Consider the following 20,569-nt stretch of genomic DNA (forward strand, 5'->3'; position numbering starts at 1 on the left):
AAAATATAATGTTATACACACAAATTAAATTAAAAAGGCATGTTTATGTGTTGTGAAGTTTTTGAAATTCCTGTACTTTATGAATGGCAGCTTTGCTTCAAGCATAAACACAAATAGTTACCACGTCTGATATACACCCTAAGACACACGTGTTGCATTTAGTAGTATTTGGAAAATGGATGCATGAATGAATTTATACATACTATATACATACATATATATATATATATATATATATATAATATATATATATATATAATGTATGTATGTATGTAAGTCATGATTTGTAGTTCAGTGACTCATATATATGAATGTTTATTATAGTACTTTGTAACTAATTGTACCTCATTAATTAGTTCAATATAACTGACAACAGATGAGATTCTAATTTCCAAATCATAACACATTTTAGTGTTCATTTTAATTTTTAAATTTTTTTTTTCTTTTTTCTGGTAGTTCCACTCACACCAGATTTTTCATATGTTGGTGGTTGCTGGAGCTGTGGTTCATCTTCATGGCATATCTCAGCTGCAGGAATTTCGGTCTTCACCTGAGGGTGGTTGTAATGCTGATGCTGTCCTGTGAATATCCACACAGGAGACTGCTTACCAGATTTTTAAATGATTTAAATTATTTAATATTTATAAGAAATGTTAAACATAGTTTGAACACTGCAACGTTCCTGGCATATTGTGAGCAAATACATATATTTGCATTACTAATGCTTGCCAACAAATTAGTTTAACTGTAGCCTTACAATATATGAGTATATGTTGACACATATATAATATTTTTGGAGACATTTAGGGCCTGTGCTATTTACATTTAAATATGCATTTAGTCCATTGTTTTAAACTGTTAATATTTCATGGTTGCAATTGATAGTACTAGTGCATCAGATCTTCTTGTGTCTGGTTATGATTTCTGTTCTAGTTACTATAGTTGTGATGTCTCTCTGTGTTCGCCTGTTTTTCCTTCAGGTCCCCCAGCATCTGCCTTTATCGCATAGATATAATTGTAGGTTAATTTACAAGTGTAAATTGACCTAGTGTAAGTGAATTAGTGAGTGGAGGTTTGCAGCTGTGGTACTATGATATTCCATCTTGGGTTTAGTTCCTGCATTCAGTAGATGGGTCCACATTCAGCTAACCATTCTCAGGAAATAAATGGAGATATATTCCATCTTGGTAATACTAAGGTGTGCCTTTTTTGAGGTGGCATGTAATACAATCACTGCCACTTAGCTCTTGAGCATTATGTTAAAATCCAGGCTTGGGTGTGTTCTGTTCCTGCCATGTTTGTACTTGTTTCTTCCCACAGACCAAACAAGTTATCAGGCTTATTGCTGTATTGCCCCAATATGAGCAGAGGTCTTTTGGTCTATCCAGCAGTAATCTTAAGGCTCACTACAGCTGAGTTCTTTTCTTGTCCAAATTGTTCTTGGAAAGGACCTGCTTTCCATGCAACCCCAATTTAATGTAAAAAATTAATGTGTATGATTGGATGCTGAAGTTCTGTTTTTATTTCTGCTTTTCTTTAAATGTCCTACATAATTAAAATAAAGGATAGAATCTCTATATCTGCCAGTAAGCTGAGGCATGTGAGTAATTTGGAGCAAAAAAAATCTATATATATATACAGTATATACAGTCATGGCCGAAATTATTGGCACCCCTGGAATTTTTCCAGAAAATGCACCATTTCTCCCAGAAAATTGTTGCAATTACAAATGTTTTGGTATACACGTTTATTTCCTTTATGTGCATTGGAACAACACAAAAAAAACAGAGTAAAAAAGCCAAATTTGACATAATTTCACACAAAACTCAAAAACCGGGCTGGACAAAATTATTGGCACCCTCAACTTAATATTTGGTTGCACACCCTTTGGAAAAAATAACTGAAATCAAGCGCTTCCTATAACCATCAACAAGCTTGTTACACCTCTCAACTGGAATTTCCGACCACTCATCTTTTGAAAACTGCTCAAGGTCTCTCAGATTTGAAGGGCACCTTCTCCCAACAGCAATTTTGAAATCTCTCCATAAGTGTTCAGTCGGATTTAGATTCTGACTCATTGCTGGCCACTTCAGAACTCTCCAGCACTTTGTCTTTACCCATTTCTGGGTGCTTTTAGAGGTATGTTTAGGGTCATTGTCCTGCTGGAACACCCATGACCTCTGACGCAGACCCAGCTTTCTGACACTGGGCCCTACATTTCGCCCCAATATCTTTTGGTAGTCTTCAGATTTCATGATGCCTTCCACACAGTCAAGGCATCCAGTGCCAGAGGCAGCAAAACATCCCCAAAACATCTTAGAATCTCCACCATGTTTGACTGTGGGTACTGTGTTCTTTTCTTCGTAGGCCTTATTTTGTTTTCTGTAAACAGTAGAATGATGAGCTTTACCAAAAAGCTCTACCTTGGTCTCATCTGTCCATAAGACATTTGCCCAGAAGGATTTTGGCTTCCTCAAGTACATTTTGGCAAACTCCAGTCTGGCTTATTTATGTTTCTGTGTCAGCAGTGGGGTCCTCCTGGCTCTCCTGGCATAGCGTTTCATTTCGTTCAGATGTTGACGGATAGTTCGAGCTGACACTGTTGCACCCTGAGTCTGCAGAACAGCTTGAATATGTTTTGAACTATTGTTTCGGACTATTGATTGGGGTTGTTTATCCACCATTCGGACTATCCTTCATTGCAGTCTTTTATCAATTTTTCTCTTCCATCCACGTCCAGGGAGATTAGCTACAGTGCCATGTGTTGTGAACTTCTTTATTATGTTGTGCACAGTGAACAAAGGAACATGAAGATCTCTGGAGATGGACTTGTAGCCTTGAGATTGTTGATATTTTTCCACAATTGTTGTTCTCAAGTCCTCAGACAGTTCTCTGCTCTTCTTTCTGTTCTCCATGCTTAGTGTGGCACACTCAGACACACAACAGAAAGGTTGAGGCAACTTTTCTCCATTTTAAGTGGCTTCAGGTGTGATTGCTATATTGCCAGCACCTGTTTCTTGCCACAGATGAGTTCAAACGAGCATCACATGCTTGAAATAAAACGATTTACCCACAATTTTGAAAGGGTGCCAATAATTTTGTCCGGCCCATTTTTTGGAGTTCTCTGTGACGCTATATAAATGTAATGAATTATTATTATTATTATTATAATGTCAGATTTGGCTTTTTTTCTCAGTTTTTTTGTATTGTTCCAATGCACATAAATGAAATAAACGTGTATACAAAAACATTTGTAATTGCAACAATTTTCTGGAAGAAATGGTGCATTTTCTGGGAAAATTCCAGGGGTGCTGATAATTTCGGCCATGACTGTATGTATTTGTATGTGTTCTGCTATATTTGGCTAGCCTTACTTTTTTTTACCTTTAGATGTTCTTAATAACATGAATTTCGTTTGGCTGATTTATATGAGTACGATTACCACCTAAGTTGCAAATTAAATCCCTTAAGTGAGACTGACTTTCATTTGTCTTTGACTCTCTTTGTAAAGCATCTGATGTTAACATAAAGGATATAAAACTTGCTGTTGACCTGGCAAACAATAATTTCAAGAGATCACAGATTCAGAGTTCCAACATTGTACAGACAAGGGGAGAACTGTAGTAGAAGAGATGGCTTACATTCCCAGACCTTTGAAACAATTCCTAAAATGTTTCTTTTGTACGAAAGTGTACTGCTTGCAGTTTGGGAGTTTAAATTTTGACCGTAAACTGTGGGAATTCCTTATATAGCATATTGTAAATGAGGCATTTTTTTCCTTCTTCTTAAGTATATATAGGTGTTCTTTAGAATTGACAGATGTGAGAGGCCTGAGTGTTGGAATAGAGTAGTGCATGTGCTTTGTCTATGTTTCTTCAGATTTAACACAGTACTGTATATGCATATTGAATTTCATCCAAGTGACAATTTACAGGTGAACTAAAAGTTGTGCCTTACAGCATACAGTCACAATTTCTAAAGATTGCTGCATGTTTACAACAACAACAACATTTATTTATATAGCACATTTTCATACAAATAATGTAGCTCAAAGTGCTTTACATGATGAAGACAAAGTAAGAATTAAAATAAGACAACACTAATTAACATAGAATAAGAGTAAGGTCCGATGGCCAGGGAGGACAGAAAAAACAAAAAACTCAAGATGGCTGGAGAAAAAAAATAAAATCTGCAGGGGTTCCAGACCATGAGACCGCCAAGCCCCTCTGGGCATTCTACCTAACATAAATGAACAGTCCTCTTTGTATTTAGGGTTCTCATGGAAGGACTTGATGATGATGGTCATGTAGACTTCTGGCTTTTAATTCATCAATGTAGGAACATCATGGTGCTTTGATTAGGTGGTGGTGGCGCAGGTCGCCACCACAGAAAACCGGGAAAAGAAACAGAAGAGTAGGGGTTAGTATGGATTTTAGAGCCACCATGAATAGTTATGATAATTAATTGAATATGCAGAGCATCAGGATTAAACTAAATTGAAGTTATGAGAAAGCCATGTTAAAGTAATGTGTTTTTAGCAGATTTTTAAAGTGCTCCACTGTATTAAACCTGGTGAATTCCTATTGGCAGGCTATTCCAGATTTTAGGTGCATAACAGCAGAAGGCCGCCTTACCACTTCTTTTAAGTTTAGCTCTTGGAATTCTAAGCAGACACTCATTTGAGGATCTAAGGTTGCGATTTGGAATATAAGGTGTCAGACATTCCGATATATAAGATGGAGCGAGATTATTTAAGGCTTTGTAAACCATAAGCAGTATTTTAACTCAATTCTGAATGACACAGGTAACCAGTGTAGTGACATAAAAACTGGAGAAATATGCTTGGATTTCCTTTTTCTAGTTAGGATTCTAGCAGCTGCATTCTGCACTAGTTGCAAACGATATATGTCTTTTTTTGGGTAGTCCTGAGAGGAGTGCATTACAGTAATCTAGTCGACTGAAAACAAAAGAGTAAACTTATATCATTGAAAGATGCTGAGAAATTAGAGGTCTAACTTTTGCTATGTTTCTTAAGTGAAAAAATGCTGTCCTAGTGATCTGATTAATATGTGATTTAAAATTCAGGTTATAGTCAACAGTTGCCCCTAAATTCTTTACCTCCGTCTTGACTTTTAATCCTAATGCATCAAGTTTGTTTCTAATAACCTCATTATATCCATTATTGCCAATCACTAAAATTTCTGTTTTTTCTTTATTTAGCTTGAGAAAATTACCATTCATCCATTTAGAAACACAAATAAGACTCGGGATTTACACACTAAGTCTGACATAGGCTTAATTGTATTTACATAGAATTCTGAACTTAAGTCATGCTCAGTATTAATACCAAGGAGGTTAATAGAGAGAGGTGTGCTGATTTGTGTTACTTTTACAACCTATGTAAGAATTGCAGTATCATGAGTTAATTATCAATAGTTGTTAAAAGACTGCTAACTAATGATAGTTACAGTATATATTGCTAAACAAAAATTTATTTATTGAAATTAGCAAATCTCAGTTTTGATCAGGTGTGTAAAAATGACTATATTCCAATGCTAGAAAAACCTAAATACAGTACAACAATATTATTTTATAAACACTAGATACATAAAGGGCGGCACGGTGGCGCAGTGGGTTCGCTTCCCGGGTCCTCCCTGCGTGGAGTTTGCATGTTCTCCCCGTGTCTGTGTGGGTTTCCTCCGGGTGCTCCGGTTTCCTCCTACAGTCCAAAGACATGCAGGTTAGGTGCATTGGTGATTCTAAATTGTCCCTACTGTGTGCTTGGTGTGTGTGTGTGCGTGCGCGCCCTGCGGTGGGCTGGCGCCCTGCCCGGGGTTTGTTTCCTGCCTTGTGCCCTGTGTTGGCTGGGATTGGCTCCAGCAGACCCCCATGACCCTGTAGTTAGGATATAGCGGGTTGGATAATGGTTGGATGGATGGATGGATGGATAGATACATAAATCATAACACCTGTTTAAAATCACTCGCTTTATCAGACATTCTTCAAGTTCTATTGTTTATTATTACTATTCGAAATAGCTGTGGCACTTTGTAACAGAATACCTAAACACCACATAGATGATGATGTCAAAATCTGCAGTTTCATTTTTATTAACGCATTTTTATTAATAAAAAAGTACATTAAAAACCTATTTTAAAAACAAAATCAAACAAACACAAAAGAGACAATGCCCTTTTCCACCAGTGCCCACCCTTTTCACCCATATAAAGTTGACGGTAGAATTGGCTCATGATGAACTCCATTGAGGGTAGTCTGCAGCAATAAGAAAAATAATGGTAAAGAAGAGTGAAAAACAGTGAAAGCATATCACATACCAACCCATCAAACACTTGAGCTTTCTTTTTTTTAAATTTTACTGTGGGTCATATTATTGTTGGATAGTTAATTACACAAATGGAAATGTTTGGGGTGATTTTTTTAACAGAAAAGTTCATGTGTAGTTTTTTCTATTCTATTCCAGTGTTAAAATGTAATGGCACATGGTCAATTGATATCAGTTTGCATTATCTTTTGCTAATATATATCATCATTGTCTTTATGCTTGCATAATGTTTGATAAATTAAGCCCCAAACATTTTGTGAGGGTGGGGGGAACAAAAAGGTTTTTGAGCCTATCACTTAGGTTAAACTATGTATAGTTCCGGCGCACTGTATAAGCAATAAAATTTAAACCTTTTCAGTGTTTCAAGAAATATTTTTTTTCATGGGTGTTTTACTAGGTGTGATTTATGTTTTTACATGAAAACTATGAAGGGACAACACAAAGATTATAAACACATAAGCATGGTTACACACCGGAGAGCTGAACCAGTCAGAGCTGGTATAAATGTCACAGAAGGGTGAACAGACACCATTCTGGCATATGGTAATGCAACTGATTGTCATTTACAAAAAAGAAGCAGAAATTTGCTGTGAGCCAGAACTGGAACACACATTTTGGAAAGATATAAAGTAACTCCTCCGCATCGAGAGGAGTCAGATGAGGTGGCTCGGGCATCTGATCAGGATGCCTCCTGGACGCCTCCCTGGTGAGGTGTTCCGGGCACGTCCAACCGGGAGGAGGCCCCAGGGAAGACCCAGGACACGTTGGAGGGACTATGTCTCTCGACTGGCCTGGGAACGCCTTGGGATTCTCCCGGAAGAGCTAGAAGAAGTGGCCGGGGAGAGGGAAGTCTGGGCATCTCTGCTCAAGCTGCTGCCCCCGCGACCCGACCTCGGATAAGCGGGAGACAATGGATGGATGGATGGATATAAAGTAATGAACATGAAACAAGAATTTAGTTGCATAGGCAGAGTAAGACAAAGTAAACCTTTGACTTATGTAATTTTGCAGTTAATAGATATAGATATTAGATATATTAAATGGGGCCAGCAACCATACAGATCTGAGAAATGTAGGATATTTGGATACACAATGGGGGAAATGTATTAATTGTATTTTAATTTTAATTTGTCTTTATTGATTTTGTAAAATATGCAGAATACTTCTCTACACAGTGAACTAATAATTTGGATAAATAATTCTATTTCAGAGGGCAAATTTGCATTAAGTTTTGAAACTAATTTTTTATGGTTTCTATGATATGAGTTTTTTTATTATTATTGTGTGTGTGTGTATATATATTATATATGATGATGATTATGTATTGCAACAAATACATTACCTTTTGTTAGAGATATTGCAAAGACCTCAGATGAGCAGTTGTTGCAGCTCTTTATTTTACTCTGTTTAGTGGCATAATTAGCCTGAATGCATTTCATCAGCAGTTCACTTAGCCATCATAGCTAACATCATTTCACCTTACATTTTGCTTACCAGTGATACTGCAAATGCCAATACCAGCAGATTCTGTAGAAGATTACTCTAATTGTATCCGCCCACAACCAAAATAATACCCATTGAGACAAGGGCAGGTATTCAGAATGATGTGTGTATTGTTTTAAAGCACACCAATGCAGGTCATTCAAAGAGATAACTATTAAATCATTAAAAAACATTAATTCCTGTTGCCTTTCATTGTCCTTCTCACACCAGTATTTGTCCTTTTCGCCTGGTAGTTTCCTCTCTGTTTTTATTATCTAATTAAACTCCTCCCACATCTAGATAAAATGCAGCCTCTTCTTTGCATCACTTTCCTAACAGGTGGCCTTTTTTGCCATAGGGACAGTAGCTCTGCCTGTAGGGGTTCCCATTGTCTTTTTTTCTGCCGTGCCCTCAGCAACCCGTGAAAGGTATCCTTAAAACTGCAAAATTATTTGAAGGTCCTTCACAGTCTACAATACTCCTTCGGACTGTATGCCTATTAGAATCCAGAAGATCACCTGTTTTTCTTTCAGTCTTTCCAAGTAGCGAGTCCTGCTCTCCAGACTCTTGCTGGGTAGCATTCTCTTTAACTTCCTGTGAAATTATCTTATGATTTTTCCTTGGTGTTGCAGTTGCTCTGAAGATATTTTGCCCATCTGTGGCACCACACCTGAGAGAGACCTTCTGTTGCCTTCATTTTCCAATTTGGTTCTTTACCTTTCCTCTCTCACACTCACTGTCTCTCCTGGTGTTTTTGCAGTGTTCTCCAATTATGCAGAGTGTTTCCATTATGTGCCATGTGGAATCCATATAGTGTCTGGGAGTTTCTACTGTAGTGGTTCAAATTCTGCAATTTTGTCCAGTGGAGTCTTATTTTGATATCACCTATTGCAAATGGGTAAGAGCACTTGTAGTCATAAGCCGAGCATTTAGCCAGGATGTTAAAATCTCACCACAAACTGTCCGAATGATTCTACGTAAGTGTTGTGATCCACCTGTGCTCCTTTTATAATAGAGACATGGATATACAATATGTGTACTTATTGTATATAGTATATGCTTGAATATTGCCCAGGAATTGTTATCACTATGAAAATATGTTACATAAAATATGTTGAAGGTGTTTACTAACTGATTAATAACTTTTAATGAGTACATATTGCCATTAATTGAAACAACTGTTCTTATTGTAGGCTAGAAATATTGCACACAGTGTGGTTTAATGTTTATAAGTTTCCTTTCATATAAGTAGGTTATTTAATTAACCATTTATCTTGCAAATGCACTTATTTTTAAGTATAACATATAAAACTATATCCTGGGTTTCATGCTGCATTTATGTTTCATTGTATATTTGTGTTGCTTTATGAAGAGCACAATAAAGTGAACTCCCAGAAGGGACTTTAATGTATCCTTCTGGAGTCATGACATCCACATGCAGTTGTATGCCAGGTTTATGCATCTGCACCTGGTGAAGGTGAGAGAACAATAAAGGAAGGTTGAACATCAGATGGTACCTGGATGCCAGATATAACATCTTGGGAATGTATTGTTCACTGGTGTATTCAAAAGTGACAGTAATATACTTGGACATGCTCAAACCTTGAGACTTTGCACGATACATGTCCTCTGCAATCATTGAAATTCCCGCTATGGAAACATCGATGGCCTCATTTACTTGGGTTACCATTTGCCTGTTAGACATTTTGTACATTCCTTGGGAGCATACCACCAGCACAAAGTCACTTTCTTCTATTTTCTTGCACAGCCAGTTCATCTTCCCATGTTCTGCAATTTGTAGCTGTTCCCAAAGGTCCAAGGAGACCTACAAAACATTTGGTGAAGTAGAAAGGACAAAAGTTAAATCTATATTTACACCTTTTTCTTAATACAGTATCTCTTAAGCAATTGTATATTAACCTGGAGCAATACATACAATTTGCTTGCTTTGTCTATGGTTTATGTTTAAAGATAACACCAGTAATTTTCAATTCAGAGTTATTTTTTTTCACAGTCGTGGCATATATTGATTTTCCACATAAAATTGTGTTTTGAAAGTGAAGCATTTTTAAAAAAAATTTATTTGCATTGTCTGTTGTTGCAGCCTTCAATAGGACTAAAGGGAATACAGGTCTATAGGTGAATGAAAAAGCTATTAAAATGCAGAAAATGTATATTTTTTTCAAGCCAGCAATGTTTTCAAGTATTGATGCTCATTTTGAAATTATACTGTATACATACTGAAAAATATCAATGTTGTTTTAAGAAGGAAAGAAAGCACAAAGCAAAACCTTGTTGCAACTTTCAGACATTTTAAAAGGAGACTGTGCACTATACTCTGCCACTCGTTTTCATCCTGGCATCTTCCAGGGTCAATCAAATGTGTGTGGATTCACCTTGGAAAGTCATTGCCAAGTGCAGTTATTGGCATTATTGAGTGTTGATACCCAGATGTAAATTGTTGTCTCTTCTTTGTACACAACTAGGCAATAATAACTGAAAGTCCCACAATTGTTTATATTCTTTCACTATACAGCAGCATTTTGCAAAGATATTTCCTTCTGCTAATGGATTTATAGTGTGCTTCTGTGAGAGAGAATATTGTAATAACCTGAGGGGGCGTTTCCCAAGAGACGGAGGAATGGAATTGTTTACTTTACACCGACTACTGTGAGGTGCCCTAAAAGAGGCTTTCTGGTTTCTTCATCAGCAGCAGCAACTACCACCACAAAGCAGCATGTGCTCTAAGCTGCTTCATCTTTTTCCCAACTCAGGCATGTAGCCTGGCTCTGCCGCAGTCTGCTTACCCAAGGTCAGAGGCAACCCATATGCCACTCTTTACCCCAGCCCCTTGCAGGTGGCTACACATCGGGGCTGATGTACTCTAGCAGCTGGGAGATGTGTGCATAGTGCACTGTGTCTAAGTGCTGTGTCTGGGCGCCACAAAACATACTCCCCCTACCTTCCTTTCAGCACTCCTGCTTCGTCCACTGCTTCCACTACCACTGCTGCTTGCAAAGATCCTGTTATGTTGGCTTCTTCATGTAGCGCAGAACTGTCATGGTCTACATGAGTTTTACACATTCTTCCCACGTATTTATAGATGGATTGGTTTCAGTGAATGTCAATTAGTTTATTCATTCAAACACATTGTTCTAAATGATTTTATTATCATATCCTAATCAAAAGCAACTTGTTGTGCATTAAAAAAAGTTGATAATTGGTTTATGTTGTTTGTGTTGCTTCAGTCTGCTCCATCACACATCCTTCTTTTTTCATTTTTTTTATTATACATTTATTGGGTATTTCAAAAATCTTAAGGCATTTATTAAAGATACAGGGCAGTGTAATCTGTTCACTTCGGATTTGTTGTTTGTATAAAGTACAATGAATTTGTGTGCTGATTTCCATTATACTGCAACTTTATAGGGATCCTACCCTCTACACTATGTAAAATAACAACACAGAATGTAATGGACAAAAAGTAAGTGCCGTTTAGTAGAAAATAATTCTATGATGTGAGCAGTATTTGTCTTGTTATTACAATTTTCAGAAGCAAATTCTGCAAAACGTTTGCAGAAGCAAAAGTAGGATTGTAAGCACAATATAGTTTGGCAGTGGAAGCTTGTTGGTCTTATCATAACTCCACCCATGACAGAGGCTGTGATCAGACAGGTGAACAGGAAATCTATCCCTAACCTCAAGAAAAATAGTTGTAGGAATGTGCAACAAAGTAATTTATTTTTCCTTTCATTATCACAAGAATGGCTCATAAATGCTAAAGGCATATTTTCTTAAAACCTTTAGCCACATTGTAAGCTAGAGGAAAAGACAAGGTATTTTTAACATTTATTAAAAAACATTTTAACATAATTTTTTTGGCAAATTAGTATATACTGTTCGACTCAATTCTTTAATAATAATTTGTTGGCTGAACGTTCTTAATGTCAGTGTCAGGATATGCAGCATTATTCATAATGACATCAATTTTGTCTTCATTCTCTCCTCCTCTACTCACTCAGGCAGGTTGAGAGTGCATCCAATAATAGAGCCTGTCTTCTTAATTAGCTGGTTAATTTGGTGGGCCTCTATTGACACACAGAAATACAGTGATTGATGAAAATATAACTTTGAATTGAGAAATGCCAAAGTTATCCTTTAATTTGTCTTCTAAATTCTGAGAGTGAAGCCTAGTACTTGAGACACTAGACTGTAAACTATCCATCCATCCATTTTCCAACCCGCTGAATCCGAACACAGGGTCACGGGGGTCTGCTGGAGCCAATCCCAGCCAACACAGGGCACAAGGCAGGAACCAATCCCGGGCAGGGTGCCAACCCACCGCAGGAGACTGTAAACTATGAACTTGCTATTTCAGTCATCATCACTAACTCACTCTGTACCTCTTGTCAAATTACTTAATCTTTGAATATTTCAGTTACAGAATGACATATTGTAAATAGTCCAACAGTGATTTTCACTGTGGAAAGGTACAACAATTTATTTTTGTTTACTACAACTATGACTTGGAATAAGAAATTTTAAAATATTGAGTGACTGAAGTTTAAGAAATACATTGGTCTTTCTGAGACTGACTGAACATCACAAATAGGGAATGGTAGTTATTGCTTTCAGTCTACTGGCTTCGGAGCCCCCTAGTTTGACATAAAAGAAATCCAGTTGTTATATTTTTCTGCTTACACAGTTTTTTTAAGAAGTTACTCTCATATTTCATATGACTGTGCATTTTGAATTATAATATTTAAAATATTAAATAAGCTCTCAGCTGTCTTCCTTAGACATTGTTTATCATGATCTTGTACAGTTAATAGACATGTGCAGTTAATCAATTCAGACGCTTTGTCTGATACATATAGGCGAGCGTTAATGGTGAAACCCAAGCAAGCCTTCTGAAATAATTGTAGTTTGGCAGTAGCCCAAGAGCTGACAAGCTTGGCAGTAAGGCTGCTGCACTGAGTAATTTCTATTGCCATCTGTTCTTCTGATACTACTTGGTTGAGTAGAGTAGCATTATTTGTAACTACAGTATATGAAACAATCTGTCATGAACTATAAAAAACTACAAATATAAATTGTATATATTTGCAACCCAAGTGGTGTAATGGAAGCCCCTTATAATGATTTCATCTGTGAAAAACTGCTATATAAAAAATGAATTGAATTATTTAAGCACTTTGAGGAAGGGAAAGGTGCTATATAAATTTGTTATTATTATTACACTGTTTAAAGAAAAATGTAGCAGAGAACAAAGATTAAAAAAATAGAGAATGCAAGGGCCAGAATGTAAGAAAAAAACACCTTCAAACACTGACCTGCACGGCAGCATGCTGCTGAAGAAACACTGCAAATTGTAGCACAACTGCGACATGGTATGGGCCATCTGAGCTAGAATACAGGATAAAGACCTGTGGGCGAATATGTCCAAGGATGGGAGAGTCTGAAGATATTGAATCTAGGTGATTTTCTTCAGGGAATACTAAAAAGGCAAGTGAAAGGAGTTTTTGAATTAAAATTACATTAGTTCAGTATTTTTTTTTTTTTCATTTTTTATGTTTGCTGCCACTTAATGGACCATTGTTCCATCTAGCATCTGTGCCAGAATAATCTAGTGCTTCCTTGTACTTGGATGCCATTGCACTTCTTTCTTCAAAGCATCTATATGGATTTGTGTTAATTCTTGGGTCAAGCAGCAATTACATAAACATGATTCAGTTATAGATCACGTCTGTAGAAAACAATATCTTTGACGCTTCTGACCTACCTTAATATCTTGGATCACGAAGGGTGCATGTCTTCAGGTGAGAATTAGGAAGTCAGTCAAAACTGGCTAGTAGGTGTATAACAATACACAAATACGATACTTCAAACATAGATCTATGGCATATCTTTATGAGTTGCCAATCTATGTTGTTATAGATAGCAGGCATAAAGTTCTTTGGAGGCTAATAGAGGCTTTGGAGATAGGTAGAATGGAGTCAAGTAAAGATTACCCTCTAACACAAACATAGTTAATCAACTTTGCCACGCAAGGTGGAGTAATAAAGAGCAATATACAGAGGGAGAAAGAAGCAATCCTTGATTCAGTAAATGACTGGGCTTTGAGAGTAGATCTGGACCACTGGCTTCAAACTCCCACCAAAAGTACTTTAACTTAACTATGGTTGAGGTTAGACACCGTGATATGGTCTGCACAAGCCAGAAAGATCATTTTGTCCATCCAGTGGGAAGAAGTGGTGCAGGATACCCATGAAAGAAAAATGCAGAAATATTCAGACCTGGAGGTTGAAAGCAGGTAGAGAGGAAAGAAGGCAGCCATTTACAGTATATGGTACAGGTGGGTTGTAGTAGCTTTGTGAGGGGAGTGGGAGTGACAGGAGAAAAGCTCAGGAATACACTTAAAGAGCTGGCTGAGGAGACAGAAAGGACAGTTTACTGATTGTGTCTATGGAGGAGAGATAAGAGCTGGGGAAATACAAGGATCCTAAGAACAATTATATGATTGTATAACTATCACAGAGAAAGAAGAAAATCTTGAAGGAATGTAACCTGAGGTACACAGCAGAAGGGTAGCAGACATTTCACTGTCACTGCCCCACCTCCAAGATTAAATTCACAATAACTATGCATTTTACTAACCATGACCTTATCACATTTGTTGCTATTCCTCCTCCATCTGCAATCTCTGCAGAAGACATCTGGCTTAGACCACAAACCAGCTAGCAAAGTGTTAATGCCAAATACTACTAAGTTCCAAGTTCAGAATCTAACCAAAGCTAATTGTCTTTTAAATGCTGTTTTAGTTTAGCTTTGTGTTTGACAGCCCTTTTGCTACTCATTTATTGACTTCTCTTTAAAATTTAATTTAAACATCTTTTTAAATAAATATCATAGTTGCTGGGCATATTTGTTTTCCACCATTGTTCAGTTAGCTCTTCTCCATTTGGCACTACAAGAAGAGAGGATCAGATAGTTAGAAACATAAGTGTGAAATCTTCCAGTAGGAGGGTCCTGGAAATGGTGTAATCCCTTCCGTGTCTGCCTTCAGTGGGGAGCTGCAATTGGTGGTGCCCTCATATACATCTAGGGCTTTTATTGTCTACAGTGGGCTCTGCTTTTTTATGGCATCAAACTGCTCACTTAAAGCAGCAGTAGAAATTGTTTACTGCTGAGCACTACAGTTTGAGTATTACCCCCAATCCCTTGTTTTCACAAACAGTTACAGTGTGCCCTTCACAAAGACATACCTGCAGAGTGGGAGGCAGGAGTGAGATTTTCATGGTTAGAAGATAGGTTATCTATTCATATACAATGTGAAAAGCCCAGCAGAGCAGCTGAGAACATTGGTTATATGATATCTTTCACTTGAGAGTCTAGTCTAGTAAAATTCATGTGGGGCTACATGCATTTTGCTTGGCTGATCTAGTATTAACACTAGAATTACCAAAGCCCACCTTAAGTCCGTTCACACCTCTCCATCAGCGTCTTTTGTTTTGTAAATGTAAGCAAATATATAAATATAAATATAAGCAATAGTGGCAAGCAGCCTGATATCCCATCCCCCCACTGCTGCAGGAAGGGCAAAAAGCTCTATTATCTCAAGCCTGGTTTATCTGGGAGTGAGGTACTGGGAGCTATATAGGGTAAATAAAACATTGTTATTTGGAACACATGCATTTCATGTGTGTTCTGTGTCTACAAAGATCTATGTAAGTGTAGGATGACAGGAAATGCAAGTAATGTTGAACACATACCTAAAAGACAAACTTTTTTCATGTTTTTGTACTAACAACAAAAGTTTGACATGAAGTGTTTAATGTGTGAAGACTGAAGTCCAAATATCAAATAAGCACTTTCACAAAATGTACAAATGCAACAGAACAGGTACGTTTTTATTCTTTGCACAACATTATTTCTATGTAAATGTGCCATATAAATAAATTTTGTTGTTGTCACGCGAGGTAAGTCAGTGAGCCATCATTTAAAACAAGTCCACAGACATCTAATCAAGCAGTTGTTGGATTGCTTTTGGCAGACACGCATCATGTGCTCCCAGCTCTTAAAACAACGACATGCGGCAAGCAGAACAGGCAGCTCGCCAGCAGCAGAAAGACCACTGTTGATTCGGTGGCATATCCTAGGCGTGCGTTCAACCGACCGGCACCAAACGCGAGCAGCGTTATACATCTTGCGAGAAAGAGATGTAACCATGCACGGGGCCAGAAATAAAGGACAATTATTGTTTTTACAAAAGTTTTAACGTAAAAGTGAAAATAATGCATAAGTAACAATTCCCATGAAAATAACAATCTCTTTAAATTGTACATCCGTAGCATGCACAGATCATGTGCTCTCAGCACATATAAAGCGTATAAGGACAATACGTTCTAGATGAAACAACGCAAAGAAGAAAGCAGCGCGGAGAAAAGAGACCCAAAAGCGTTGGAGAGAATAAAAGGCAGATAAGAGATTATGAAAGCAGTTATATTCGAAAGGCTCAAACAAACGATGGCACAATACACATGCAGAGAAAGATACAGAATATGAAAGCAGTACATTTCGAAAGTATTGTAGTGTCCCAGCCAGGTTGAAGCCTTTTTTGTTTTAAGTGACTGATAGGTCCGACTGTGGGGCCGCGGGGTACTGATTGATGCGGTAAGGGGGAGGTGAGACCCGGAGTAGGAGGGGTTGGGGAGGGTGCTAGACAGTTGTGTTTGGGGTTACGAAGTCGGCAATTGTTCAAGTAAAACTTTTGTGATGCTTTATTACGTCAGTCGCTACAGTATAAAAAAAAAAGATACTAAAGATCGCATTAGCGCAAACAAAATGTAATTAATCATCAGAGCCAGGTGTAATTGAAAAAATAGCAGGACAAAGCAAGGTTGTCCCAAAACAGTTAAAGCAACGACAAGTTTAATTTCAAAGAATACACAATTCGGTCAGGTGTATATTTGTGACGACGGAGAAGCGATGCAAATTGTAACAGGCGACAAGAAAGGTTATGTATATATTCCGTGAATAACATTAGACACCAAAGGAGATCGTGATATGCCATTCGTATTAAAATGTTTACAGTTTCCCGTGAGAATAGCTTTTGCTATGACAATTAACAAATCACAGGGACAACCATTAGAAAAAGTCAGATTATTTATTAGAGAAACAGAAACAATATTCACTCACGGGCGATTATACTTTGCGTTGTCACAAAATATCTCCAAAAACGGATTCAAAATTCTATGCGATCTTGAAGAAAAAGTAATTCCAAATATTGTTTTTAATAAACCTTTAAAGTAAAAGTGCAAATAATGAAATTGAAACAATTCCAAAAAAAAAAAAGCTTTTAAAATTGTATATACGATTAACCAAACAGTGGCGCAGTGGGTAGCGCTGCTGCCTCACAGAGACCTGGGTTGGCTTCCCTGGTCCTCCCTGTGTGGAGTGTGCATGTTTTCCACATGTCTGCGTGGTTTTCCTCCGGGTGCTTCTTCCCACAGTCCAAAGACATGCAGGTTGGGTGGATTGGCGATTCTAAATTGTCCCAAGTGTGTGCGCGCCCTGCCCGGGGTTTGTTTCCTGCCTTGTGCCCTGTGTTGGCTGGGATTGGCTCCAGCAGACCCCAGTGACCCTGTAGTTAGGATATAGCAGGTTGGATGATGGATGGATTAACCAAACACAGGGTTTGGCGAGTGAAGCGAGCAGGGGGCAGAGCCCCCTAGTTTTTATATAAAAACCATCATAAAACATAATCAGAAACTGGACTTTGCACAATATCTTGGTGAGCTCTGTAAGCTGTGCTGTTTCGCTGGAAGACAGCTGTGGGGCAGACTGACTGGCAGGATGACACAGGACCTCTTTCTGCATCCAAACGGTGCCAGCTTTTACCTTTACGCCAGTTGCAGCTGCGTTGTTCTTATGTGAATGGACGTTTCCCTTTGGGGAGGGCTTCTGTTCTCTTTCTCTGATGAGTTCACCTTTGTTATAGCACGTCTTTATTTGAAAACAGCAGTGTCAGATCGGGGCAAGCGTGAACACGACTGAGAGAATAAAACTGAATAAAAAAAAAAGCTAACCTTTATAAGTACCATACATTTACACCGGCTGTTACAGACTCAAGCCAAATGTATGTTTTTATTGTATAATAACAATAAGAGCAGCTCACTTTTATTTTGGGATGCGTCAAGGCTCGAACCCGCGACCTGTTGATTATGAGTTAGCAGTTCTTACCATTGTACTACCAAAGCAGTCATGACAACGTAGTACACTAACCCGATTTCTTTTTCTTTGGTTATAGTCTTGAATTAAAGCGCACTTGTTCTGTTATATTTGTACCTTTTGTGAAAGTGCTTATTTGATATTTGGACTTCAGTCTTCACACATTTTACACTTCATGATGAAATTTTGTCGTTAGTACTATAACATGAAAAAAAGTCTGTCTTTTAGGTATGTGTTCAATATTTCTGTCATGCTACACTTACATAGATCTTTGTAGTCATGGAACATACATGAAATGCATGTGTTCCAAATAACGATATATTATTTACCCTATACAGCTACCGGTACCTCACTCCCAAATAAACAAGGCTTGAGCGGGGAGAGCTTTTTGCCGTTTTTTAGATTAGATTAGATTAGATTAGATAAGAACTTTATTTATCCCGAGGGAAATTCTTTTGTCATATACATGCTCAGTGCAACAAGAGGAATAAAGATATGGGTAGCGATCGGTGGTGGAGGGTTTGGGATAGCTTGCTGCTTGTGCTTATCGACACATTTACAACACAAAAGAGGCTGATGGGGAGGTGCGAATGGATTTAAGGTGGGCTGGGTTTACGAGTTTTTTCGTAGGCTTTGGTAATTCTAGCACTAATAAGGTGTTACTGTAACATTGCCAGTATCTCAACTGATATAAAGGCACTATAGTACTCTGTGGCCACCTGTGATGTTAGAAGGAATGTGGACATTACTGTCTTCTGGGACAGTGTATAAAAATAGTAACAAGTTTAGGACATTTTTATAGAATGCTCAGTAGGGGATTAAAAAGTGATTTTAGAAATTGAATTCATATTTACAGATTGCCATTCCTGTTATTTATATGTTTATCTGTATTATGTAAGTTTGTATTTATTTATTTATTTATGTTTTGTATTCCATTTTAGATATTTTTTTGTCATATTGTAAAGCACCTTGTGCTACTTATCTCTTATGAAAATGTGCGGTAGAAATAAACTTTGTTGTAAGTTCTTTTTCAGTGTGGATTTTTAGCTCTGCAAAGCTAGTTACAAGATGGGGCTTCAGTGCACTTTTTAAGTGTGCCTAGTTGCTAAACCAGTATACTATTGATAATAATACTACAATTATTGCTTTCCTTTTTTGTATTATGGTTGTGCATAGTGTGCAATTGCTACCTAATTAAGAACAAATCATTGGTATACTTTCTAATGTCATTAAGAAAATGTATATAACTATAATTAAGTATATCAATTAAATTTCCATAATCATAATGACTATACACTGCGGTGGGTTGGCACCCTGCCCGGGATTGGTTCCTGCCTTGTGCCCTGTGTTGGCTGGGATTGGCTCCAGCAGACCCCCGTGACCCTGTGTTCGGATTCAGCGGGTTGGATAATGGATGGATGGATGGATGGATAATGAATATACATGGGGGGGGGGGCAAAAGTAGGGTTACAGTTTTGAGTATGCGAAACAGAGTTTATTCTTATATTATTATTTATTTATTATTATTTATTTGTTTTATTTGTCTTGTTCTTATTATTGTTATTAGCAAGTAGACTACAAGAATGTGTAAATAATGAAGTCCGGCAATTTGAACACATCCGAGATTGTAACTAAGTACACTGTGCCATTGTGACATTCTTTTCAGTTAATAAAGCTATTGAGTTAATAAAGCTATTGTAATAATCATAACCTGTATGTCTTGTTCATATAAACAAATATAAACCTACTTTTTGCCCACCCATACACTCTATGATGATTTTGTGTAAAAAAAAAAAAAAAAAAAAAGAACGCTTTAATTTTCAATATTAGTTGATGATACCTGGGATAGATAAGTATTCACTAGTGCTGCCAAGCAACAAGAAAAACCTGCTGCATGGAAATTTGCTTTGCCTTGATTTTGGAATGGAGATGGACAAGCAAAAACAGGGATAGACTTTTTTTTATTTTCTTGATTTTGTTAAAATCACACAACATTCCATACAAATAAATTACTTTTTACAAAAATAGGATCGAAAACAAATCAACCCCCAAGGGATAGACATTTAACAGAAAAATGAAACTGCCAACTGTATGAACTGAATGAAACAAAATGGAGCCCAACATCATTAACAATAGGTTTCACACCAAAAATGACTGTGCTATTAATGAAATGCATAGACTTACCAAGCTTGCCTTTATTTCCTTTCCTTTTTTTCCTTTGGTAGAAGAGAAGTATCAGGAGAAAAAACACAGATAAGAGAAACAGAGTAATACAGATTATGAACAACAGGCTGTTTGTCCAGATGCCCGATTGTGGTGAAGTATCTAGAGAAAAAGGGATAAAGAAAAATGGATAGGAGCTTAAGGTTGTTAGTGTAGCATCTTCCATATTATGCACAGTCTGTCGTTATATGGTCTGATTAAATATTGATAAAACTATTTTGTACTGATAGTAGTTCAGTGTAATTTATTCTGTCTTCTATGTAACATGTTTACAAATTTAATTTACATGGT

General features: G+C 37.3%; 2 protein-coding genes across 3 annotated transcripts in view; one reads left to right on the forward strand and one right to left on the reverse strand.

The window, feature by feature from the left end:
- The window catches only part of LOC114660033 (uncharacterized), a 65,071-nt gene that overhangs the window by 9,977 nt on the left and 34,525 nt on the right, over positions 1-20,569 (forward strand). The window lies entirely within an intron of this gene.
- Positions 7,661-20,569, reverse strand: part of si:ch211-207e14.4 (interleukin-17 receptor D) — a 50,667-nt gene continuing 37,758 nt past the window's right edge. For both annotated transcript variants that reach the window (XM_051933590.1, XM_028813359.2), the window contains 3 exons: positions 20,240-20,380; positions 13,159-13,322; positions 7,661-9,650 (listed from right to left, as the gene is read on the reverse strand). In XM_051933590.1, the coding sequence (XP_051789550.1) occupies positions 9,162-9,650; positions 13,159-13,322; positions 20,240-20,380 (794 nt within the window). In that variant the 3' untranslated portion in view covers positions 7,661-9,161. The remainder of the gene's footprint in view (positions 9,651-13,158; positions 13,323-20,239; positions 20,381-20,569) is intronic.

This window comes from Erpetoichthys calabaricus, chromosome 11 (assembly GCF_900747795.2).
Source record: "Erpetoichthys calabaricus chromosome 11, fErpCal1.3, whole genome shotgun sequence".
NCBI classification, from domain to species: domain Eukaryota; kingdom Metazoa; phylum Chordata; class Cladistia; order Polypteriformes; family Polypteridae; genus Erpetoichthys; species Erpetoichthys calabaricus.